The sequence below is a fragment of the Grus americana genome, chromosome 22 (assembly GCF_028858705.1).
Source record: "Grus americana isolate bGruAme1 chromosome 22, bGruAme1.mat, whole genome shotgun sequence".
In the NCBI taxonomy this organism is placed as follows: domain Eukaryota; kingdom Metazoa; phylum Chordata; class Aves; order Gruiformes; family Gruidae; genus Grus; species Grus americana.
In genome coordinates this window covers 3,262,808-3,288,092 of record NC_072873.1, presented here as the reverse complement: position 1 = coordinate 3,288,092, position 25,285 = coordinate 3,262,808, and the positions used below count along the sequence as shown (strand labels likewise).

Below are 25,285 nucleotides of genomic sequence, written 5' to 3'. Positions count from 1 at the left end.
GCTGACTGCTTCCTCTAGGCCTTCTTCTGCCCTTTTATCGCCACACCAGCACAGTCCCGGCTCCCCTCACGCCATGGCGAGCGTGACCAGACCGAGGGCCATATCCTGCTCCTGTTCCACCTCCCTTCAAAGAGATGCTTCTCCCAAATCATCGTTTCAGCACCGTGCTGCACTTTACACGGACAAATGGCTCCCCAGCACTTCCAGGACTGTTCACCTGACTTTATCGCCTGCCTTTATGGGATTTATTCGGGCCCAAACACTACACTGCAGCATTTTTCCAGAGGCCTCCCAAGCAACTGGCGCCAGGGCGCCTCAGGGTGCCGCCGCGCGCTCCCTGAGAGAAAAAAGGCGCCAACGGCCGCCCCGGCCGCCCGCAGATTCGCCACCGGGGGACAGCGCTGCCGCTCCTCCCGGCCCGACCGCTGTGGGCATGGTAACAGCGGCCAGGGCTGCCCAACGGGGAGCCGGCTTGGCGGAAGGACGGGAAGCAGATTCGCCTCCCTGTGGAAAATGCTGACAGGAAAGTGAAGGCGGGCAGTTTCCCGCCCGCACCTTCCTCTTTCTGTGGCAGGGCGAAGGGGACAAGCCTGGTGCTAGAACCTGCGAGTCTGGGGTGGAGACGGCCCGCCCCACACGATGCCTCAGAAGCGCCGGTAACAATCCCCCCGCGCCGGACAAGACAGCGGCTCCTCCTTCCCGGTAACGGTGGGGCAGGGCCACACCCCGCGCCCGGATCGCCTTTGCCCTCTGCGTCCTGCAGATTCGCCACAACCCCTTCTGGCCTCTGCCGTTCCCGGAGAAGTGCGGGGAAGGCCTCGACCCGGTGAGGACTCCAAGGCGAGCAGGGCAGACAAACCGCCTCCCCCTTAAAACAAGAGACCCGCCGCCAGCAGGTTGGAGGAGGGTGGGGGTGGTGTGTCGAAAGTGCGGAGCAGAGCGCGCAGGCGCCGTCCTCGCAGCCGCCCCGGCCTGGTGGGGAACAAAGAGAGCGCGGCCGGCGCCGGAGCGGGTGAGTTGGGGTGGACTTGGCTCCTTCCCCGTGAGCAGTTGCTGGGGCTGAGGGGGACTGCGCGGTCACGGCGGGGTGAGGGACTGCCGCATACGGCGGGGGGTGCTGCGGTGTGAGGAGCGCAGTGCGCTGGGCCTCCGCCGTGCGGGGGGGGGGGGGGCCGGTGAGGCTGGGGGACCCTCATGGCGGGCGTCGTTTCTCTCACGAAGGCGGGGGAGCAGCGGTGCTGGAGCTGCCCTGCCCTTGCCGTACCCCCGTATCCCCTTCCCGCCTTCGGGCCTGCTCCCGTTTCGCTGGTCTTGCACTTCCCGAGCAGTCCTGTGCGGAGGAGTTTGTGTTAGGCCAAAGCTCGGCACGTTATTAATCGGGAACTTCAAGAGGAGGTTCGGCCTCTGCCGAAACTGCGGTGCAGTTATTTGAAGAGAAAGGCCGAAAAAAGCCAACCCAAATTGCTTTGTTACAGTGCTTTTTCCGTACACGCCGATGGGCCTGTTGCTAAAACGCTAAATGTGCTCATGGCCCAGAGCCTGCGATAGGGCTGCTGTTGTGTCTGTGCAAAGGAGATAATATTTAATTTGGTCCTTTATACATACATTCATACTGGTTTTCTGAAACAGTATAAAATAGTAGGGTATATTCTTTTTATTTCTTAAGAGAAAAAATATATATATATACACACACACTTAAAACCTTTAATATGATGATGACCTAAATCTGAGTGTTATGTCACAGCTATTTAAGGCCAGATTCCTTGGAAAGTGCATTCATTTTTCAAATAGATAATGCTTCAGTTTTTAGAAACTCTTTTGTCTTTATTTCAAAATTGGCAAACATTTTGGTAATTAATGGTAACTGTAATAATTGAAGGTTCAAAGATTTGGGGAAGCAAAAGCATAATACTTAATACCATGGTATTCTTTTGTCTTTCAGAAGTACAAATGTAATGTCAGGTGGCTGAAAATTTGCCTATCAAAATGTCAAGTAAGTTCTCAGATTTTTTTTCCTTTAACTTGATGAATTAAAGATCTGGTTCAGCAGAACCTGTTTGTGAGATAATCCTGTTATTCCTTGCGTTAAAAGGAATGATAGGAAGTGTAGTCATTTCTGACCGAACTCTTGGCCTTAAATCTTGCTGTGGTTGATTTCTGGCATATTGTTTTCATAGGAAGGCCAGATATCACAGCTTCTCCTAAATGCTGTTTCACTGCACTTTTGCTTGCCCTCTTTTTAATTCAAGTGCATATAAATGAATTTCATATTCTTCAGTCTTATACCTAAACAAAAGGCTAGCAATATAGCAATGGTGTGGTCTTAAATTTTTTCTTTTCTTTCACTTGTGTTCTTTGCTTTACACTCTTCAGTGGCAAAATGCAAAGTCTTTGAGAGTAGGAATTCAGTCTTGTTTGTGTAGGTTGCTTAAAAATGTTTGCCACAGCAGATGCCTTATAAAGAATTTGTTCAAATTTCCAAGGAAAAAAAAAATTTGCTTACATTTATATCTTAACAGAAAGGCCATCTTATGCCCCACCTCCTACCCCAGCTCCTGCAACCGTAAGTATAGTGATTTTTCTCATTAAAACAGAGCTGGTAATATAGCCTTTAATAACATACCAGAACAATACTTATGGAGTTGCATCACCTTCCTGTATTGGAAACACAAACTAGTATTTTGTTATTAATATAATGTGCATTGTTTAAATTAATTTCTTTTTTTTTTTTAAGCAGCTTGTGAAAGAGAAGCTGAATAAAGTTGTTTCACCTTTAAGGCTAGACCCTGCAAATACTTAATTTTAGACAAACTGACTGCTTACGGAAAATTATATTCACAGTGGGTTGCAACAGTACACTGGAATATTTAAGAACAAACTGATATATTTAATTCTAAAACTTCCCACTCAGCTTGTGCTCAGATCATGGGCAAACTGCATTTTTTTCGTGTTTCTATTGTACCTAGCTGATTTTCAGTGGAAAGCAGGAGAACACACAATTCTGTTATATTGGGTCAGAGTAATGAAACACTCATGATGCCAGTCTTGCTCAAACTTCTTGAAATCACTGGTAGTTTGGAGTCTATGGCATGAGAAATGTTTTACTTTCTAGTAAAATGGCATGGCATGACACTAAGGAAAACACGAAGAGTAGCTTTGAATCATGTGCAGTTGCATTCACGCACATATAAAAAGGTCCTGAAACACCAGTATGCTGTGGCCGGAAAGTGTTTGAAAGCAAACGCACCTCTTCTGTAGCGTTCACATTTCTAAATAGCTTGCATTTTGGGAGTAACATGTTCGCATGAGAAAATACAAATCTTTTGTACAGAAGAATAAGCAAAGATGCTACACTGAAATTTTTTTCCCCAAGAAAATTTGAAAGCTGTGATCCAGTAGAGTGTCCCTGATCTCTGTATCTGGGATGAAAACTGCGTGATGGGATTTAGATGAAATGTGATCCTTCAAACTTATTGTGCCATGCTTTACATTTAAAGAGGCTTGAAAATGATGTCATGTATAAATATAAGTTATGTTCTTAAAAATTTACATAAATAAAACTTTATTTGCATAGTTTGTTCAGAGTTTTCATTTTGCACAGACCTTAATAGACTTGTGCCAGTATTAGAAGGAACATGACGGCATCCACTCTTGCAACTGGATTCCTGCATCGAGAGCTGTGCAGATACATGTGTGATTTCTTTGGGATGTAGCACAGATACATATGTTGTTAAATGGTTTATATTGTTGTGGTACATTCTTTAGTCAAGGTAGAGTTTTCAGAAGGGTACATGAAAATTTCAAAACTGCAACTAGTGACACGCATTACCTGTCTTTCAAGCATCTTCTGTATTACTTATATTTTATACAGTCCTTGAGATGATAGTCTGTGCTCTGTTAATGCAAGTCATAAAAGTAGACAAATAACCTTGCTTGTTCTTCCACAGCCAGTTCCAGTTACTACAGTCAACAAAATACCAGTAGTTCTCATAGCTACAGTATTACAGTTGACGTAAAAATTCTCCATGTAATGCAAGGTAGTTCCCTTGTAACATTTAAATCCTGTCTTGCAGAAATAAAGAATTAAGCAGACGGAGATTACAATTGTCATCTGATTTTATTGAAGAGGTGTAGTTCAACATATCCAAAACCTGTTGTTATGGTAATACAGAAAACTTTAGTAGAATGGTGTCTTATTAAATAGTGAATGTGTATGTCACGATCACAGGCATACAGATTGAGTAAGTGTCAACTGCTATGACTGAGTTTAAAGTTTGACAATAAAATATATATTTGAAGGCTGACTGTTAAACGGTAATTTTTCTCTGTATGTTTAGAAATAAACTAACTACAGTGTCTATGTATACTTGAAAACTTAACAAGTTCATGTAATTTAGTTTATAGGTAATTTTTGTTCAGTGTTTGTATTTGTCATACCTGGGTTCTTGGAGTCCTGAACCTATTTGGAGAATTTTTGTAACTGCCATCTAGAATGGGTCCAGTCAGCAATCGCTTTAAAAGGCTATTACTGGAGCATGTGGGCCAAAGTGCTACTAAAGAGTGGGATGCTGTGCGGATGACACTTAAATGTCTAGAAACACTATGGGATGTTATGAATCCTAATGGAATGATAGGACCACCACAGTCAGGACTTGATCGCAATTACTATTAAACAGTTGATCCATTTTTTCCCAACAAAATTCGATTGGGAAGTGAAGTATAATGGAAAAAGGCAGGAGAGATTTATGTGAGGAGGGGAATACAGAGAACCTTTCAATACTTGATTGTATGTACATGATAGGTAAGAAGGGATTGTAGAGAAATTAGATTCTTCTCTACGTTGCTGAGGTGAGAACAAATTGATCCGCTTTCAAGAATGAATGAAGATGTGTTGATTAATTTCTGAAATTCTCAGATTCAGTGATCTGTTAACACTAGTTTGTAGTTTCTAACCTGTAGATCTTATTGCAGTGGTTCCTCAACTCTCAGTATGCAGCCTACCTGATAACAGAAGGGTATCTCTGAATTGTCTTCTCTCCCAGCTGTCTAATCCCAGTTCTCCAAAATGCTTAAATTTTGCAAACCACCAGGAAAGTCTTCAGATACTGGTAGTGATGCACAGATGGTGCTCTGAGAGATTATTTTTTTCCCTGTTTATTGATAGTATAATATTTGTTGGAAAGGCGGAAGGATGGGAAGAACAGACAGGGATTTTCATTGGTATAGTAAATGTTGATGCTGGGGATTTCTGCCCTATTACTGTGTGCTGTGTTGCCTTGTAAGCTTAACCCTTTGGATACAAGAGTCTTTCTGAATTACTCAGTGGCTTATGTTGGAAAATTTTATTAGCCATGAGCTGGATTTATAGAATACTTGTTTAAATGAGTTAGTCAATAGAAACAAAATCACCAGCTTCAGACGGAAGTTTGTAGTGACGTAATTGCTTAAAAATCATGTTTCCTTAATAGGTTTATACTGGAGTAAGTTTTGTGTGTTGAGAAGATATCAACTGCTACACCTCATTTGCTTGTTTAAATTCTGGTTGCTTTTGCATGCCATATTGCAGTTCATTTTCATTTCTGTGTTTTCCTCGTTTGAGCTCATTTCTCATTCGTGTTTTTGTCTCATTTGTTTCCATCAGCAAATGCCCAGCACACCAGGGTTTGTGGGATACAATCCATACAGCCATCTGGCCTACAACAACTACAGGCTGGGAGGGAACCCGGGCACCAACAGCCGGGTCACGGTAGGAGAATCAACTATTACATCATCCGGCAAACAGCAGGAATTGACCAGAATTGGCTTTAGAGTTAGGTTCTTCTGAATCTCGGCTGCTGCCACTTCTTTATGAAAACAAAAACTTACGTCTGATTCTTATTCCCCACCCCTACCCCTTCCCTTTCACTCTGAAACCTTTTGCAGGAAAATGGACTTCTGCTCAGCAGAGAAAAAAAAATGTGGTAATCGTGTATGATGCAGAACTCGAAAAAGACAGACTTTGTGGTCTTCAGTGACCACTGCATGCTTAGGAAAAAGTTCTGTAGCATGGGGACAAATTCTTGGAGGGAGGGAACTGCTCACTTTATTGAGGTGTGTTGGCACAAAAATAAGGAAGAATATTGTGCAAACTGGAGATCGTTGATAGTAGTTGCATCATACTATTGAGCTATGCAAGAGATGCAAGCCTTTATTTTTCAACAAAAGTGTGATGATGATAATAAAATAGAATCCTTTTGGATCTTATGTACTCTATCAGTGTGTGGAAAATGGATGTTAATTCATTTTTCATGGAGTAAACAAAGTGAGGTGGAGTCAGGTGATGAGAGAGGTGACAGCTTCTTTCAAGTACAGATCAAGTCCTGAGCATTGGACGCAGTTAGGAAACAAAACCAGACTGTGGAAGTGTAACACTTTCCTAACTAACACAACAGAAATCCCTGATTGTTTTTTTAAAGTTTCTGTAATTCTCATAACTTTTAAGGTTTTTCATGTAAAACTTTCTGTCTCAAAACATCTGATTAGTTTGGAACATGATGTAAAAAAAGATTTCTCAGGGAGCAGATACATGGTGCTTTTAATGAAGTGTACTCTTTTTATGACTCTTATATAAACATTCTTTCAAAGTTTATACATGAAGTTCATCTGGCTTGTTAAAACGTTTACAGAAAATACTTCCCTGTACAAGCTGGAACTTGACTGAACATACTGTACTGTCTGAACGTAGATTTTTTTTTTTTTCCTTATACAAGAATAAGTTAGGTTTTGTCTAAGAACTTTCATTGTTTCTGTATGTCATAAGCATATACAGCTTTCTCTGCCATGCATATATCAGTATATGTATGGTGTCTTTAAATTCCTGTTAATTTAAAAGCATTAAACAATTTCTGTTAATGTTTTTCAAATCCATCTGTATGTGTATATATGTATACATTTTGGTAATGCATATACCTCATGTACATTATTTATACACAGTTCTGTATGCATTGTTTCATAGAGCTCCATAAATTCAGCAAAACAAAAAATATTAAGAAGAAAAATTTGAAAGCTGAATACTGAGCGTGAGCCTTCTTGGCCAAATGGAATTATTTGCTTGTCTGTGGCCATAGTCCTGAAAAATCTTGAAACTGCTTTATATTTTTATGAAAATGCTCCCACTTAATGTAATAGAACTCCTCGCATGTGTAAGTGCTTGAAGAGTGGAGGTTTTCAGAGCCTGCAGTTGACAGGGTCTATAATGCTACCGCATTATTAGAAGAAAACCCTGTCAGGGCATTGTATAGATGGAGGGGACAAGAGGGATGCAGCAACACTTGGTGCTCAGTCTCCTTTTGTTTGGTGTGAGCTACGTGCTTGACAGTGTACAAACCTAAAGGGAGATAAGAGCACAGAAGGATATTACAGGCTAATTTGGAGAATTAAGTACAGCTTGGATACAAATAATGCACACATTGAAGATCAGTTGCATTGGGTTGTTTTCTTTTTACAATTAATAGTTTAATTGGCTCCAAATTACCACTGCCAAACTTTGCAGACAAATACATTGCTAAAATGATTCAAAAATGAAAATATGTCTCTAACTTCATGACCTTAAACTTTCTGCTTATCTTTTTTCACCTGTAGACTAGCAACTTCAAATTTGTCAAAGCAGGTACAATAAATTGCTCATCAGAAGTGAGAAAAACAACCTACTGGGATTGGTGTTTCCATGTAAATTTCTAAGCTGTGTATTTCAGTTTTAAGAATATGGAGCCCTTTTGAAGATTTAGCTAGTTACTACTCTAAACTTACAGATAAAAGGACAAACTTAAATTTGAAAAATATTACTGTGAGGACCAGCTGTAGTTAGTACCTGTTCACAGTTTGGGTAACTTTTTTGGTGATGTTGCTTGCTTCTCTTGGTGGGGGTGTGTGTGGCTTGTTTGTTAACTGCACAAGAATGCGTGTTTTCCAAAACTGGTGTGTATAGAAACTGTCCAGCGATCACATTAACACATGGATTTATTCGGTTCTTTTGTAGGCTTCCTCTGGTATTACCATCCCAAAGCCCCCCAAACCCCCAGACAAGCCCCTGATGCCCTACATGAGGTACAGCCGGAAGGTGGGTATACAGTGTCAAACAAGTAATAATAAAAGTTAGTGTTCTTATGTGCTAACAATTAATTGCTATTATCTTAGTTTCAGCTTCTAAACTTTTACTTCTAACAGCCTGCACATTCTTTAAGGGAATTGTAAAGTACAGATGCATTGCCCTTCAGAATAAAGGCAGCAGTAGTCTGTTCATACAGTTGCCAATTTCTGGGGGGAAAATTTTCTCTAAAATGATAATTACTACCACTGTCTCTGCTGACAAGGATCCACCCTGCCACATTCAGAAGTGCCTGTGACTTACTGACAGAACTTTTTTATATAAAGGAAGTATTCCTTGCAGTATACTGGGCTTGGTACAGTGCTGTAGCTGGACTGAAGAGTAGCAATGAGTGGACTTTGCATGTTCTCCTTCGCCAACCTAGCCTGTGGCAACGTTTGCTTCGCTATTCTATGAACTGTTTGACAGAAAGTAGGAGAGAGACTCTTGTGGAGTCTGAAATCATGGGGCATGGGGAGGGCATGTCAGCCTGTCTGAAGCGGGTGAGCCAGAAGGAAATTCTTCCACTTCTGGTAAAGTATCTTTACCAGCATGTCTGTCTTAGGCAAAAAACCATCAACAAAAAAAAAAAAAGTCAAGTGGCGCAGCAAGAAATAACACTGACAGCTCTCTCTTTTTTTTTTTTTTTTTTTTTTCTTCCCTATAAAGTTAGAAACTTTTTTGGTGGAGTCAGAACTTGTTGGAACTCAAATTGATCAGCAAGACTGAAAAATATTTTGAAATGTTACATTCTGATCTGAAAAGCTCAGTGCTCTTTATCGTAATCTACTGCTGGATGTGTTTACTCAGTAGCATTTTTTCCCAGAGATGCCGCGATGTGCATTTAAGAAGAGAATTAAGAGGGTTAAAGGCAATATTCTCATGAAACCAAAGCCATTTCAGCAATTGCCTGTTTCAGTAGATGGCTTCCTACTGACTTCCTGCCCCAGAAAATAATCGAGATAGTTTAGCCAGACTCATTCCTAACTTAATCCTGTTTTTCATGGTGATTCCAGAAAGAACACTGAGATGACAATATAAAATGTTTAATTTGGAAGTATTTAGATATCATTAGTAAAGCTCCAGCTGTTTCTGTTAAGGTCTGGGACCAAGTGAAGGCGTCCAATCCTGATTTGAAGTTATGGGAAATTGGCAAGATTATTGGAGGAATGTGGCGAGATCTCACTGATGAAGAGAAGCAAGAGTATTTGAATGAATATGAAGCTGAAAAGGTAAATGGAAGAAATCTGGGATGTTTATTACAGCTGATTCTTCTAGGAACTGGCCTGAGAAGAAAAATTCATCTTACCCATGCAGTGGTGTATGAGGCATTCACGAGACCCCTGTATGTAACTTAAATGGAAGTATGTCCTGACACGTCTTTTAGATTTTTTTAAAATAACTGTACATCAACTGTGACTGGTCAGTTTTTAGACCTAATTCAAAAATGAAGTATTTATAATTGAGTGTCGATTTTAACTGTTTAATGAATGGATTTGATTGTACAACATCAGTATTGAAAAGATTGTCTCAACACCAAAATCCTCTTTCAAAACTGGTGCTCTGCAACTACTGCTATTGTCATGAACGTGTTCGTAAAAGACTTCCAGTCACGTAGGGTTTGGTTTTCATGGTGTAATCTGGTGTAACTCCATGCTGTGGCATAGTGTTTTGTTTCTTACTAGAAAAATGCTACTGCTTTCAGGGTTTTCTTGTGGTTTTGTTTTTATTGATCTTCATGACAAAAGATGACAGCTACCTCGTGTGTCTAGGTTGGTAAGTGTTGAGGACCTTTACCAGACTGTTACGGTGATCTTAAGGTACAAAGGGAAAACTGTCCAGCTGCTGTGTTGTGCTGAAACCTGGCAGGCATCTGAGGTTGTGTATAACCTGGTCAAATCTAAACTGGTTTTATTCCAAGTCAATAGAAGTATTTCAAAGCTGGATGCTTTTAGTTGGGGGAAAAAAAAATGAAGGAATTCTATTTTTTTAACTTGGTAATGATGTTTAGATTGTAAGCTCCTTGGGGCAGGGGCCATTTTGTTTATATTTTTACAGTGCCTAGGTAGAAGGATTCCAGTCCTAATCGTAAAGAAAACAAGACCTTTAGGTACTTTTAACAATATTGTAGACTATATCTCATTTTTCATTGGAAATACCTCAAATCACTGTACAAAATCTAGACTTGGCAAATTTTAAAAGTGAGATGAAAGAAAGCAGTTCAAGGGGGAAGAATACTTGAAAGAAGGTGAAAAGAGTGATGCAGTCCTGCTACCAGGAGGAGACTAGTCTGGCTGCAGCATTCTGTATCATCCCAGTGCAGGGATGGATCAAAGAACAGAAAAATCGTAAGTTATTTTGAAAACTGGTTCTTCATGTACTGGAATAAGGAAAGAGAAGAAATCAGAATCAAAGATCTAGTTAGAACTCCAGAGAATTACTGAGAATATTTTGACTCATTTTTTCATCAGAGTTCATCTGATCATAAATGCCTTGTCCTTTATTAAATCAAAAAACAAAGCTATCATAAGACTTCTCAGGTATTACAACTGAATTGTACCTAAAAGCCCAGCCAGTGTTTTTAAAACATGAATGACTACGGAAGAGGTTCTAATTTGTAAAAAAAAAAAAACTGAGAGAATATTGTCGTTTGTGTATCAGCCAGATGATTCAGAATAGCTTTGTCTGTGTAACTACAACTTGCCTTACACAGACTACAGTTATGTTGAGTCTGAAATCGTCCAATGGTGCAATCAAACCATATTGGTCACATTTCAGATAGAGTACAATGAGTCCATGAAGGCCTACCATAACTCTCCTGCGTACCTTGCCTACATCAACGCAAAAAGTCGTGCTGAGGCTGCGTTGGAAGAAGAAAGCCGACAAAGGCAGTCGCGCATGGAGAAAGGTGAACCCTACATGAGTATACAGCCAGCAGAAGATCCAGATGGTAAGCAGAAAGGAATTTGTATGCACGTCCCATCAGACAGTCTCATTACAGGACTGACAATAGAGAGAAATGGACACCAGATACGGAAAACTACCAGTGTACAACTTTCACAATGCTTCAAGTGACTTCTTTTCTATTTTGATACCTTTAATACTGATTTTCACTATCATGTTTTATTTCATAACGCTAACAGCTGACTTTGTCCTGTGTCCAAAAAGTAAGGTGGCAAGCCAGTGGCAAAAGTTATTCCAACCCTTAATTACCTGTGAAGTAATGCTTACAGTTCAAAACAAATAAGTCTGCTTAAAGCTCTATGATGGCTTTAACATATGCATTATAAAAGGCTTGGATGTCTGTTTTAATCCAGCTTGAATAGAATTTTGCGCTGCTTTACCAAAAGCACATAATTCTGACAGGCAGAGTTCTGGTATGATTAAGAGCACGTGAACTTTGAATGTGTTCAACAACTGTCATTTGAGATTGTTTAGAAAATAAGTTACCTTGCTGTTGACAAGTTGATGAGAAAATTCTGAAAGTTTATCTGACTGCAAGGAAATGCACCCCACCCAGTGGGAAAACTTGAGACTCGTACACCTGATGTCTCCTTTTAAAGTCATGACCAAATACTTGTTGAAACCTGAGGATGAAAAATGTACTCAGTCAGTTACACCCTTTTTTTTTTTTTTCCTTCCCCCTTGTAAAAGCACACCCCTGAGATAAAGCTCATGACAAACAGCACTTTCCCCAGTGTGAGGTAACTGCAGAACTTATGTAAATACATTTAGTGTTCCAGTAGCTGGCATTTGGGGACTTCAAATTCTGTTTTGTGCTACCTGGGCCAAGTGTACTCAGCCAGAACCAGCTGCACTAGGCCTTGCGTTGCATCTGTTTACACCTGGGACAAACAGCAAGTTATTTTCTAGGACAGAAATGTTGCTTTTGTCTGATCCTGCATGTCACTAGGATCAAGAACTTCTAGCACAAAAGGAATCCAATTAAGAGGACAAGGCATGACTCTAAGGGGACCAATTTGCTTAATACTTTCTCTCTTGCAAATCTGTAGCCGTCCCACTAGTTTTCTCTTTTCATTTAATCAGATACCTCAATGAGAAATTGAACATAACACTTTGAAATAAAGCAGATAGAAGCTTTCATTAAACTAGTTATCTTCTTTGGGCATGATACATTGGGATTCTCTTTAAGACTTCTGTGAATAGTTGGAGAGTAATCTCTAGTAGGAAAACTTGATGTAAAATAAATTCAACTTCTGGACTTTTCTACATGACATTCTGGAAGGTAACTCATACTTGTTGCTTAACATTTTAATACTCAACTAAATGTCAGTTACACTCAGAAGTTTCTTCTAAGTTTGTTTCCTCACCAATACTTTTAATAAGAATACTCTTATTATGTTACAATGAATTTTCAGTGATGAGTAAACATGTATCACTGCCTCATGCTTTCATTCCTCAGTGTTTAAAAAACTGAAGTTTTTTTGACCTGTGCTACAAAGCCTATTTGTATAGGAGTCACTCTCCTGTTGGTATTTTGCTGGATATTGTTCTGGTAACATGATTAATCAGGAATGTGATTCATTATTTGGTGTATTAATAGCCCCTCTTACTCTGGAAATGTGGAAAGCAACACAGTAGATAACTGGGTCAATCCAAATTTCAGACATGTGGGAAATGCATGTGAAATCATTGCTGTTACAGCTGTGCCAGGGTAAATGGTGTTCTGTCCTCGTATTGTCTTTTTTCGGATTACCGGACGTTCCATATTTCTTAGTATGAACTCTGTGACATGACAGCAACTGGTGTTAGGGGGTATATTTTGGTTTTTAATTAGTGGTAATGTGGGTACAGCGTCATTTGACTTGGTCCTCATTTTGCGGAATTAAAGCAGTTGCTCTTAAAACTTGTTTCAGATTATGATGATGGATTTTCTATGAAGCACACAGCCACAGCTCGTTTCCAAAGAAACCATCGTCTCATCAGCGAGATACTGAGTGAAAGTGTGGTGCCCGATGTTCGCTCTGTTGTCACTACAGCTAGAATGCAAGTTCTTAAACGCCAGGTTCAATCTTTAATGGTTCATCAGGTAAAGATAAATGATGCAAAGGCAGCTAAAACATAACGGTGTTGGGCTGTACTCCAAGTCTCAGATCATTTGATCATCTACATGACTATTCTTGCTGGGTGTAAATGTTCTGTATGCTCAAATAGCTAATCCCTGGCTTTTCTTGGGAGCTGCAAGCACTCCTGTGCTGTTTTGCTACTGAGAATCATGTTAAACTGTATTTTGTTCTTTATGATATCTTAAGTATTAATTCCATAGCTCTTCATTATTATACATAACCCCTCAGTATGTAGGGTTCTGTTTAATAGGTACAGGTAGAGTTGTGACTTTAGGTAGCTTATGACTCATAATCTTGTTTGTAATGATTCTTTAGTACAGTAAAGTGTCCCTATTGTAACATTTTTTCATTGAAAGTTAAATGCATACAAGGGAATCTGGTGAGGTCACACCTGGACGTTTCACCTAGCTTTGGGCATAAGCCTGTATTTTCCAAAGAACCCTGTCAGTATAGCCAGTGTGCAGGTAGGTGAAGAAAACTAAGACACCAGAATCAGATAGAAATTTGTTGGTTTTTTTAATTAGCAAAAGAAGATTCGGGATTGGAGGGGGGTGGTATCCCTTCTTTCCTTTAAATTGTGGTCTTTCTGCATTAGAGATGTAATTGAAGTGGGGTGTGTATGTCTATATACCTATGGGGTGCATAATAGGAAAGGAAATGCCTGGATTTTATGCTGGAAGATTCAACTCCAGTACATGCTGGTTTTCATTTAATATATGCCTAGCCGATCCTCAGTTATTGCATAGACCCATTTATTGTTCATACTTTTTAATAGGAACTTCTTAGCTATTGGGTATTAGATCAAGGAAGGCATTGGAATGTTTTTATATGGGTATATTTTAAAATGTTGGTCTAAATATTTTTGTACATAGCTGTAAACTTTGTCCAGTTCCTCAGATGACTGCATAGTAAGGTTCTTGCCATTTATTTCATTTCCAGCGTAAACTAGAAGCTGAGCTTCTGCAAATTGAAGAGCGTCACCAGGAAAAGAAGAGGAAGTTTTTGGAAAGCACAGAATCCTTTAACAACGAGCTTAAAAGGGTACAGCTCTCACTTTTCTCCACTTACCCTGAGGAATCTGCTAGTTACCCACTTGTAGAAGCGCTCTACCTGTTTCTGTTTAGTTCTCTATTCAATTACGTGTAATTACATGACTGACTGCAGTGTCCTAGTGTGGGGGTGTTAGAAAGCACGCAGCATTTGCATTATTTCCTGCTCCTTCATTGACCTTTAGTGGTGACCTTCAGCCAGTACAGTTGACAAGTGCCTTCAGGCTTGGCTGGCGGAGTTCACCAGAGAGCAGCTCAAGGAAGGTGGCCTAAAGCCACTATGGAGAACATTGCTCTGTCCTTGGCTGCCTTCAAAGAACAAGGTTTAGGTTGCTTCTTTATCCCTTGTTTCTTTTTTTTTTTTTAATATGCTTTTATCTCCCTCCCTGGTTACTGAAGCTTTTAATATAAACTTGGTCAAATCTAAAGAATTATGCTGCCTGTAGAAATATTCGACTCATAACTGGGTTTTACTGATGTTTTGTTTTTCAATGTAACTGGGGCAGTAAAAGAGCTTTCCTCTTTCTAATTGCTAGTTATGCAGTTTGAAGGTGGAAGTGGATATGGAAAAAATTGCAGCTGAAATTGCTCAAGCTGAGGAACAGGCTCGCAAGAGGCAGGAGGAAAGGGAAAAAGAAGCAGCTGAGCAAGCTGAACGCAGTCAAAATAATATAGCAGCTGAGGAAGATCAGACAGCCAACAAGATCGAGGAGAAGAAAGAAGAGGAGAGTGCTCCAATGGAGACAGGTAACTGCATTTGAAGAGCAGCTTCAGAGTCCTCAAAGGATCAGCATTAAAGCATCTCTGTAGAAGCTCAGTTAGCCAGGAGGAGTGCCCTGTATTTTGCTGTTAGTAGGAAGAAAGGCTTCAGAAGAACGACATTCAGAATAGTTAGCTTCATCTTGATGAACACAGAAGTTTGCTTTCTTCTCATTAAATTGCCCCTCTTAATAAGGGGAGAGGACAAGATACCACAGAGCCCTCTGTAATGCTTTGTGCGTAATGTACCCAAGGGAAAAAATTTGCTTTTTAAACCTAAGTCCCCTTCTAGACATGGGTTAGCTAGGAGCAGCTGGGAGTGTTTCCTTGTCCCAGTGTCAGCATCTAGCAAGGACGACAGAACTGTGCTTCTTTCCGTGCTGCTCCTACAAGCTGATGTACAGGTGCTGTGTTCTGTACAGTGACATCAGAAAATACTGTTTTTAAGAGTACCAGTGGCTAATATCTCAGTGAGTCACTGCCATAACAGCATGAGCACAAGGCAAGGGGCACCAAGGAGTTTGAATTCTAGTGCTTCTGGTCTAACAAGGCACTAACTGCTTTCTCGTGGCTGGACTTCTGGGGTTGGGCAGCTGCAGGTGACTTTCAGAGCGCCATGTGGCAGGACTACGTACATTCTACACACTGAGAGGTCTTCAGAGCTGCGTGCCTGTTACTGCACGCTCTAAGTGATAGAAATAATTGCTAGGGAATACTTGGATTTATTACAGGTTCTGTTTCTTCCTAAATTCTAATTGCACAGCTTAAATAAATGTGTTGGCATGTAAATGACACTGAGAAATCTCTTATTACAGAAGAGCCTCACCCAGAAGAGAGCACAGAAAACCAGCAGAATGGTGAAGAAGGAACATCTACCCCAGATGATAAGGAGAGTGGTCAAGAAGGGGTCGATAGCACTGCGGAGGAGGGAACCAGTGATAGCAACACTGGTTCGGAGAGCAATAGCGCGACAGTTGAGGAGCCTCCTGCAGACCCTATCACTGAGGATAGCGAGAAGAAAGAATAAATACTGACTCATTTCATGTGTCTCTTTTTAATGAAGTACTGGTTTGATTTCAAAATGTGCTACGCGGCTTTTTGTATCTTCCTTGCCTGTATCACTTGTCTCCAAAGGATACTGGGTTTTAATAACGTGTCAGATTATCAGCAGAGTGACTTAAAGGGGCCTTTAGAGGCAAAGGATATCTTACCGCAGACAGAAAAGAAAACCTCGTGTCTCTAAATAGCTGTACGATATGGAGAGATACTATCGCTTGGGATTTCTTCCCTAGAAAGATAGCATTGGTTTTGGGTTTTGTATTAGAAATCAGGCTTTCTCCCTTTCTTCTAGTTACATGACCGCAGTGCAAATGTCTCTCTCAAACACCCTTCCTGTTCACTTGTGGCCAAAGGAGATGCAGATGTGCATCGCCTCTGGTGCAGCCCTCCTGACCCAGCTCTGAGGAACTGACTGCCCCAACGCCCCGGTTAGTGGAACGTTCCCTGTGCTCTGTGAGGCTGGTGAAGCAGTGCGGTTGGGCTGTGGTTATTGGCACTCACTTCCTGGAGAGATTAGAACGTTGCTGAGGCATCCTAAAGGCAACATTGGTATTGAGCAGAGATGCTGCCTGGTGCTTTGCTTGTAAAGAAAGCTCACGAGTAGTACTCCCAAGTAAGGCTGAAAGACCTGGTCTTAGGGTGGTTTTGTGTAATCTTTGTTGTCTTTTATAGAGTAGCTGTTCTACAGGGATGGAAACTTGCTCAGCTGCATGCAACGTCTAAGGAGATCCAAAGGACTGAGTATAGGCGTCTTGAAGTAAACAACATGTCTTAGGGGTTTTTTCTGTGATGCAGGATTCTTGTCAAACACAGTCTTTGCTTTGCTTTACCATTCAACTCCTTTGCTACTAAGGTATCCTGGTGTGACCTCAGCCAGAGAGATGGCAAAGTACAAAGCAGGAGAGCGTTTAAACGTGTTCTTCGAGCAGGCAGTCACTAATATGGCACAAATGGTAAAAAAATAGTAGCTTTGCTTGCCATGAGCTTTCAAAACCTCTGGGAACTCTACAAATGTACTGAAAATGCCACGTTTTGCCCTATATAAGCAGAAGCCCTACCGCAGGAAAAATACACTTAATTGTAACAACCGATACAAGCCGTTCTATGACTACAACTATAAGAGAACACATGATGCGTATGCTTCAATAAACTAGTATGTTTTTATGGAATAGTGGGTATATCAGATGGCAATGTTTTTTAAATCCTTTTGGTCTTTTTTTTAAACGGTCTAAAAATAATAAAATCCAACATGTTTGGTTTTTTTAAACTTACAGTGGTCTGGTTCTTGTCTTCTAAGGTAATGCCTTTAAAAGCCAATGTGTGGGACAATCTGTAGAGGAAATAATACAAGTATTAGTGAACTTGTAGTCTCTTTGCCTGTAAGTTTTTCACCACCTCTCTCCAAACCATCAGAAATAATTTCCATGTTACTTTAAACCAAGTCAAATTTCCTACCTAAAAGGCGGAAAGGTGTGAATTTACACCCTTTCACTCTTGGAAGATGCAATTGTGCTCCAAACACTGAATAGCTGAAGCCGATTGTTTTTTCCTGCTGATTAACTGCTGTCATTCTCCCCGAGTGCACAAGATTTCATGAGCTGATTTGGGCCTTTATTTCTGCTTGGAGGTGGTTATTTCATCAGGCACCATCTCATATACACAGCACCTAAATCAGTGCTGTCTCATATACGTATTAAATAGCCTCTTCAGTCTCTGCCTTGTAGCTCACAATTTCATAGAACCCATCAAGATCAAATGGATTTTCAGAAAGGTAATTCAGATTTAAAAGAACAGATAGGATCACTCACTCCTGGTTGTTCTATTCCCTTAATTCCATCCCGGGATCTGTGAGTGCTCCAGATCATGCAGAAACTCATGGAAACGTTGATCCCGTCAGCTGAGCTCCCTTCAACAAACCATTTTGATTATAGACAACATTGCTTTACATCTGAAGCTACACATCTGAAGATTTATTTACTGTGTTTTGCTCTTCTGAAAAATCATTTTCTTGAATGATTGCTGCTGCCAACGTAAAGCTTTGATTTCTTAAATGATTCCTGCTGCTGCCTGGGCTGGGCCTGACCACACAGGAGCTCAGGTGGAATCGGTTGGGGCAGGAGGAGCCTCCACACCTTGGGTGCTGCAAACGTTTGTTGTGCAACAGCTTTTATCTGCAACAGCCTTGGTTTTGAAGGCCTTTTGTGCTTTTCATCTGCTACATATTCTCAAGGTATATGTAAATAAAAGTAATTATTGGCAAAGACAAGGCGTGTTGCAGCTAAGGCCGTGTACCCAAATGTGTAGGTGTCATCTTCATGGGTAAAGTAACTCCTCCAAGCACATGGAAACCTCCTGAACAGATGCCCAGTGGGCAGCACCTGAACCACTGACCACCCCCATGGTGCCTGGCAGAGGTGCCCACTGGGACACGAGCATCGGGGACCAGGTGCAGGAGAAAGATCTCCTCAAGGAGGACCAGCCTCACGAGAAACCCAGCTCCTTTGCTGTGCTCCTGCAACAGCCCTTTCTCAGCCCCGCTGCTCCTTTGGCTGCATCTGGCAACAGCTCCCAGGAGCCTGGCACCCCCAGCTGACCCCCTGCCAACCACCTCTGACAGAGAGCGGCCAACTCGAGCTCCGGAGGAGCCCACACACCCACCTGGAGGTCCTTAGCACGACCTGAAACCCTCCCACCAGGATGATAGAGCAGATAAAGCCCATGAGCTGTTTGTGCTTCTGTTGTTGGGTTCACTGGAGTTAGTGTCTGCTTTGATGGGGTGCAAGCTCTTGGGGCTCCTTCCTCCCACTGTGGTGAGCGTCCTGTGGGTGGGGGGGTGATGTGGGTGCTGTGGGGACCACTGAGGGTGCCTGTGCTGCTGGAGAGAGGCTGGGGTCCCTCTGGGGGGGCTGAGAGCTGGTGAGTCTTTCACACCCACAGAGTACTGACAAGGAAATGCAGAGGCGAATCCAAAGCATTGCATCATAGTGAGGGAGTTGTTTTCTTTGGTTTGTTTTTCTCTTCAAGAAAATACAGGCTTTTTTGTTTTGTTTTTTTGAGAGTCTGACTCATGCTTTGTGACCTCTGACATCACCGTGGCTCTGCTGTTTGGTTTGTTCTGCAGGTAAAATCAAGTGGGCGAAGGTTTTCTTCTGTACTGGGTAGTTCTCAAAAATATGCTTTTATCTCACCACAAAAATACACTTAGTAAAAGTTATTAAGAAGCCTGGGTTAAAAAAAATTGCTCTTAAAGCTTTTTGGATTTTTTTTTTTTTTTGCATCAATGTAATTATCAGATTTTATCACCCCCAAAAAAAAACTTCAGACCTACGAAACTGAAATATAATAACAGGTCCATAGCATGGAGCAGGCCCCAAAGGGTAAATAGTGGAAGGTATTTAGCTATCGAAGTATGACCTAGGCACCTTGTGAGATTGTTGAAAAGCAATTCAACAGGCACCGTGCTTCGCTCCTAGTGAAATCTGCAGGTCTTTGCCCCTTAAGGACTTCATGCACCTAAATACCCTTTTGAAGCGCTAACCTATATACATGATTGAGGTTAGCCTCCTGTGAAAGACAAAAATCTCCTGTTTGTGCAGCAGCTGAACTTTTTTTTTTAAAAAAAAAGCTTCTGGAGAAACTAAACAAGGCTTTAAAAAAAAAAAACACCGGTGCACCACATGGGATAGTCTTGCAAAGCTCATCTGCTTCAAGCAAAACAAGGATGTCAGCTGTAGAAGCTGTGCTTGCATAAAGGATTATCCCTATGATAGACAGAAATAAAACAGATTAATAGAGCTTTAGAGGGATACAAATCAAAAAAGATAAAATCAAAGTAAAAGCAAACCCTGGTGCAGATGGGAGGCTGGGGCAGGTTGCTGTGTGTGAGGAACCAGGAGCTCCCGTTGGAAGCAGCGTGGTGTGGTGGTGCACAGCGGCTTAGAGCAGAAGTGGGGTGAAGCTGGGGAGGGGGGGGGTTGAGGTGGGGCAGGTCTGGAGCCCCGGGAGCGGGTTAACCCAAGACACGCACGCTTGTGTGGCAACGCAGCTGGGACGGAGCCCCTGAGAGCCGGGGGTGCGGGTGAGCAGGGTGCTTTCCTGGGCACAGGGTTCAGACCCCCCCCACCCAGGTCAAAGCAGGACGTGGCGAGGGCTGTAGCTGTCCCGTGGTGCGTTCTCTCTGGTTCCCACCAGCTGGACGTGCTCTGCTTGCAGACCACCTTCGGTGCCTACCTTGTCTCAGGGAATCGGTGGTGGTTCCTCTCTCCCAGGTTTTGTCCTACACCTGCAGCCAGGCAGGCTTTGGTTTTTATTGAAAAAAAAAAAAAAAAAAAAGCGCAGCTATTTTTGATTTTTTTTTTGCTCAATTTATCAAAAGCTACTTAAAGAAAATGCCTTCAGATTGGCCAGCAATCTAAAAACCCTGTGCTGACACAGTGCCGTTAAAACTGCACATCCTTGCTCTGCTCCTTTGCTTACCTCTCCTTCCATCCTCCTAACTGACGAGTGCTCCCAGCAATCCTGACTGCTGGAACATTGAGAAAAATACTCATCACCCATTCCAGACGAGACTGGGTGCCGGCTGCGTGCTTGCAGAGGTGCATGAGCTGCAGCCAGCGCTGCCACCAGGAGTCTCTCGACCTCCCCGCCGCCAGCCTGCCCAGAGATGGCTTACGGGAAAAATACAGTCTTACTCTTGGTTGCAAATTGCTAGTAGTTCCTACTCGGTTTTGTGTAACGCTTACTAAGTGCCAGCCAGCAGCAACAGTATTTGTTGCAGCACACTTTTTTTTTTTAATGATTATGCTCAGAGCTTCAAACTACACAATTACTCAGGCTGTGGATTTAATTCCCCCCACCACCTGTACAGCTGCTGGTTGTACCAACACATCGCGTAACGCACGCAAACTGCCTTACTGCGTGCCTCGGTTTACAACTGGGGGGCACTTACGGGTTTCTAGCTTCATATAAGTTATGGCACGCAGAAATTAAAAGCATTAAAAAACCTGTGGAATCCGTCTTCCTTTTCTTTTTCCAACTTTCTAACGAGAGCGAGCTACGGTGAGAAATGCTTCCCCGGTGACAAAGGGATCCCTTGGAAGAATCCTGTGTGTAGGGGCATTGAGAAAGGCTGTTTACGGACGAGGCGCCTCGTAAGGAGAAGTGGAGAGAAACGCTTTGCTGCAGCGTAGGTGACGCTTTAGGTGGTGTATGCCGAGGGGAAGGCTCAGGCTTCCAGCGCTGCCCTCGGGAAAGGGGGCTGGAGGGTGGGTTGTCTCTCCATGTCTTGTCCAGAAGATGGAACCAAACTGAAGCCACGTCCCTGCAGAAATGGCAGAAATTCAAGTATTAGCCCTAGATTTTATGTTTAAGTTGCTCTTGGATAAAAATGACCAGAGAGAAGCGTGCAAAACCACTTCTGCACCAGCAAAGGTTTGGCTGGGCTGATCCCAGGAAAAGCTCCGTTAGGAATCTTGCAGCCCAGCACGTGTTTTCCTGTCTGGAAAGGGAAAAGTCGGACCCTCGCTGCAGGAATGACCTGTTTTCCCAGGCAAGCTGATGTAATTTCCACTCTGCTCCTGTATAACTTGATGTGACCCTGCTCAGTAATCCTGCCACAGCTGATTCAATTAGTCAATAAGGGTAATTTGTAGTTACACTAATTTGACCTTCAATGTGAATTAAGCTAAAGTAAATTAAGATCACCTTAATTCTGAATAAGATTGGTTTTGTATGGGCTTAATGCAGTTTAGTCTGTGTGTGTTCATTTATCACTATATCCCTGTATGCTTTAAAAAAAAAAAAATTAATCCAGAATGCAAAGTTTGTCAGCAACGGTGTCTGGGATTTTTGAGCGCAAGTGTTCAATAACTTTCATTTATTATCAATGTTTTGTACCGCAAACTGTCTCCTCTGGGGAAGGGCAGGATTTTGCAGCAAAGTAACAAGGCTGCACCAGCGTTTTGGCTCGAGATGAGCCGTGCGGGTGCAAGAGTTAGCACAAACACCCCAGGTTTGCCGTCTCTGAGCTGTATTGCGTTAAAACCTGCGGAGCTGGGTCCTCCCGGGGCTTTACTGGGAGACAGCTGCGGCGTGAGGGACCCGCAGCACCTCGCGAGCCGCAGACAAAGCGTCCTGCAGTCGCGTGGCTTCGGTAGGTCCCTTCGGTGACCCATCGGATTGGAAAGGACTGGAGAGAGCGCTTTGCAGATTTTTTTTTTTTTTTTTTTTTTTTTGCGCTTGCATGTGGACTTGCAGTGAGCTAGAATGTGGGTTTTTTGTGACTGTCGTGGATCTCACCTTGAGCAGAAACCATCTTCAGGCTGTGAGCCTTGCATTGCGGGACCTTCTCCACCGAACTGGGTATAATGCTCCACATCTTTAATTCAGTACTTGCGTAACGTACGCGGCACTACTTCTGCTAAATTGCTTCCTGGCAGGAAAGGGGCCAGGCGCGTGTGGTGTTCAATAAGGCCACCGCTGCCGGGAACGGCTCTTCTCGCGGTTAGAGACGGGGAGCAGGGAATTCTGGATTCGCGCCTTGGCTTTGCTGTCTGTTCTCGGTGACTCCTGCTGCCTACCGCGACGGAGGAACGCAGGTGTGAGAGTGTGACAGATGCTGGTACAACTCCAGCAGGGGCTAGAAATCAGCTTGAAGCTCTCCAGGCACCGTGGATATAAACTGCAACTGCTGCGCTGCAGAACGGTGGGGTTTAATCACGTTAGAGAGACGAAGGAGCCGTAACTGCGCTCCGTTCTCCCGGGCAGGGATGCCCCGAGTCCCAGCTCCGTCCTACACCAATTGCGGCCGTAACTTCGTGCCTTGAAGGAGCCTGCAACCCTTGATGGAGGTTTTGAACGCTTAATCAAGTGCTTTGATTCCCGGTTCCGAGGTCTCCCCTATGCACACAGAGTATTGTTGCCGGTGATTCTTGCAAATCTCTCCCCAGTGCGGTTTATACCAATAACCAAGTGGAGAGCGGTGACGAGACCGTAGGCTGGACAGCAGGGATCCTGCTCTGGTTTAGGACTGTGTCTTGCTGTTTTTGTTCTCAGTTCCCTTCTTTCACTTTGACGCTTTTTTTTCAGTCTTCAAGGGTTTTTTTGAAGTGGTTTTACAGTTATTAGGCTGATGCCTTATTTTGTTTTAAATTATCATCTGCAGCTTCACCTGTGAATTACAAAAGTCTAGAATTTCTGTAAACAGATAGTTTCAATTTGCTTTTTTTTCCAGTTGATTCTATTAAAAAGGAGAGAGAAAGCCGTTTTAATTCTGGCACCAATTCAGGGCAGGGGGGGGCCAAACCAGAAAGCGTGACAGTAACAACAGAAACCAAGTTAAAAATTGCAGTATGATTTTTTTTTTTTTGGCTTTTTGTTCGGTTGGTTTTAAGCCCAGGGATGAAGAATGCCAGATCTGTGACAGAGAGGACTGATGAGCTGTTCTTGGGATTGTTCCCTGTTTCTGTATCCAGCCTTCTTCCGAAGAGCGCAGGGATTGGTGTTAAATCTTACACCTTTTGAATATGAAAACACAGGCGCTCGGGAAGGACGGATGCTCGCTGGGTGGTCAGCAGACGCTTTGGCCCTCAATTCTTTTAGGAGGCCTAATGCTCTCTCTTTATCCCCCTAAACAATTCATTGCTCCCTGGTGTTTGATATCCTGTAGGAACCTCCCGACAGTTTACCCACCCGTGTGGGAACAAGGTGCTGGGAAGGCTTCAGAACCCTCCGGACGTACCCAGCGGTCGTGCACCCTCCCTAGCACGGTTCCCGTAACATCCCAGGAGTTTTTCTTCATACTTTTCCTCTCCTCTCCTTTCCCCTCTTGTCATTCCGGGGTGACCACTCTCTCTTTCACGTTAGTTCAGGGCAGAAGGGATCCGTTTGCCCATCGCAGGCTCCTCCGCGTACGAACGGAGCCGGTAGCGTGGGCGGACGGCACGGAGCAGATCTCGCAGGGTGCCATGAGCCCCAAGGGCACGGAGGAACCAGCAGCAGCGCGGTCGGTGGCTGGTTACCCCAGCGGTGGCAAGCGGAGGGTCTGTGTTCCTGCCAACCTGACCTCTCCCTGCTTGTGTCTCTGGGTACGTTTCCTCCGTCACAGCTCAATTCCTGGACTGCAGGTCGAGGAAGTTGCTTTAGTGCAGAGCAGATGCAAATCTAGTAAAACTGTGCTTTTTTTTCTGCTTTTCCCCTCTAAAAAAAGAAACGCCATCACCTGTGACATGCTGCAGGCATGAAGGTGAATTCCCAGTGACACCAGCATGCGTCCTTCCCTCCTGCGGCTGACCAACAGGCAACCCGGGTTAACTGCGCGTCCCTGATAGGAGCCTGCCTGCTGCGCAGATTGCTTCCTCTCTTGGGAGGATAAGGATCTTTTAATAACCTCACGGTGAGATCACAATCATGAGATTTTTTTTTTCAGGGCATCCCCTACAACCACTCTAAGAAGTCGTCTCGGTGAAGAATCCCAGGTCGGTACCACTCTTAATGTCAGGAATTTACTCACAATTTCACTTCTGCTATTTCGTTTGCTTGAGCAACGACTGTGTCAATGCCCCCTCCAGAGAAAAACCTACCGACTTCAACACAAACTTCCCCGCGTCATCCCGAATGCCACCTCGGTAGCTCAAGAGCCGAGAGGGGTGGTTGGGCAGGAGGCAAAACGGGATGTGGGAGTTCCTGGGTATCTCGGTTTGGCATTGCCGGGCACAGCGCGACAGCAGGACAGACGTCAGGGTCCCTCCTTGACGTAAGAGGGATGTTACTGGGAAGTGGGCAGTTGGGGAAGGTTCACCCTTAACTCACCAGCGCTTCTGTTTGGATGACCCTGACTTCCTACAGCGACGGGGAGAAACCTTCCCTGGTGGCTTAGGTCAGCGAAAGAGCAGAAGAAGAGAGCTGAGGGCGGGGGGGGGGGACGTAGCTGGGGTTTCCTTCGTCAGGGCTTGTCCTGTGGCAGGGTGCAGGGACGAGAAGGACGGGTCAGCAGATGGCAAGGGCCCTGCGATACCTGGATTTGAACTCTGATGCGTTTACTTGCCTGCAAAACCACCTTCAGTGCTCAGCCTGAAGCTGGACTAACAGTACTGTCAGTTTGCCTTCCCGAAACTGCTCGCCCCGCGGGGGGTTCTTGTGCAGCCACGGGCAGCGCTGGCTGCAGCTGCACGGACTCTCCAGCTGCTGAGAAACCGATGTTTCAAAGT

At 43.3% G+C, this 25,285-nt stretch overlaps 1 protein-coding gene and 1 long non-coding RNA gene across 9 annotated transcripts in view; one reads left to right on the top strand and one right to left on the bottom strand.

The window, feature by feature from the left end:
- The first annotated feature begins 497 nt into the window (after nt 1-497).
- On the top strand, nt 498-17,350 carry SMARCE1 (SWI/SNF related, matrix associated, actin dependent regulator of chromatin, subfamily e, member 1). Of its 8 annotated transcripts, none has more exons than XM_054801112.1 (12): nt 734-1,012; nt 1,943-1,993; nt 2,520-2,563; nt 4,074-4,162; nt 5,642-5,809; nt 8,018-8,098; nt 9,226-9,357; nt 10,904-11,075; nt 13,003-13,175; nt 14,152-14,253; nt 14,798-15,008; nt 15,836-17,350. In XM_054801112.1, the coding sequence occupies exons 4-12, from the start codon at nt 4,160-4,162 to the stop codon at nt 16,045-16,047; spliced, it is 1,254 nt and encodes a 417-aa protein (XP_054657087.1). In that variant the 5' UTR covers nt 734-1,012; nt 1,943-1,993; nt 2,520-2,563; nt 4,074-4,159; the 3' UTR covers nt 16,048-17,350. The 8 variants fall into 8 exon arrangements, with proteins under 8 accessions (XP_054657088.1, XP_054657085.1, XP_054657087.1 ...); XM_054801111.1 differs by having other exon boundaries at nt 736-1,012; nt 4,074-4,128; nt 5,642-5,746; XM_054801114.1 differs by having other exon boundaries at nt 738-1,012; nt 5,642-5,746.
- LOC129195306 (uncharacterized) overlaps nt 5,816-25,285 on the bottom strand; it is a 28,381-nt gene continuing 8,911 nt past the window's right edge. The window contains exons 2-4 of the long non-coding RNA XR_008573888.1: nt 17,352-17,409; nt 11,576-11,712; nt 5,816-7,366 (exon numbers count right to left, since the gene is read on the bottom strand). This is a non-coding gene — a long non-coding RNA (uncharacterized LOC129195306). The remainder of the gene's footprint in view (nt 7,367-11,575; nt 11,713-17,351; nt 17,410-25,285) is intronic.

What these genes read in the sequence shown, in the direction of transcription:
- SMARCE1 (XM_054801110.1), top strand. An exon ending in GCCAGCAGAAGATCCAGATG is followed by an intron (nt 11,076 to 13,002) that starts GTAAGCAGAAAG and finishes AACTTGTTTCAG; the next exon opens with ATTATGATGATGGATTTTCT. An exon ending in GAGTGCTCCAATGGAGACAG is followed by an intron (nt 15,009 to 15,835) that starts GTAACTGCATTT and finishes CTCTTATTACAG; the next exon opens with AAGAGCCTCACCCAGAAGAG.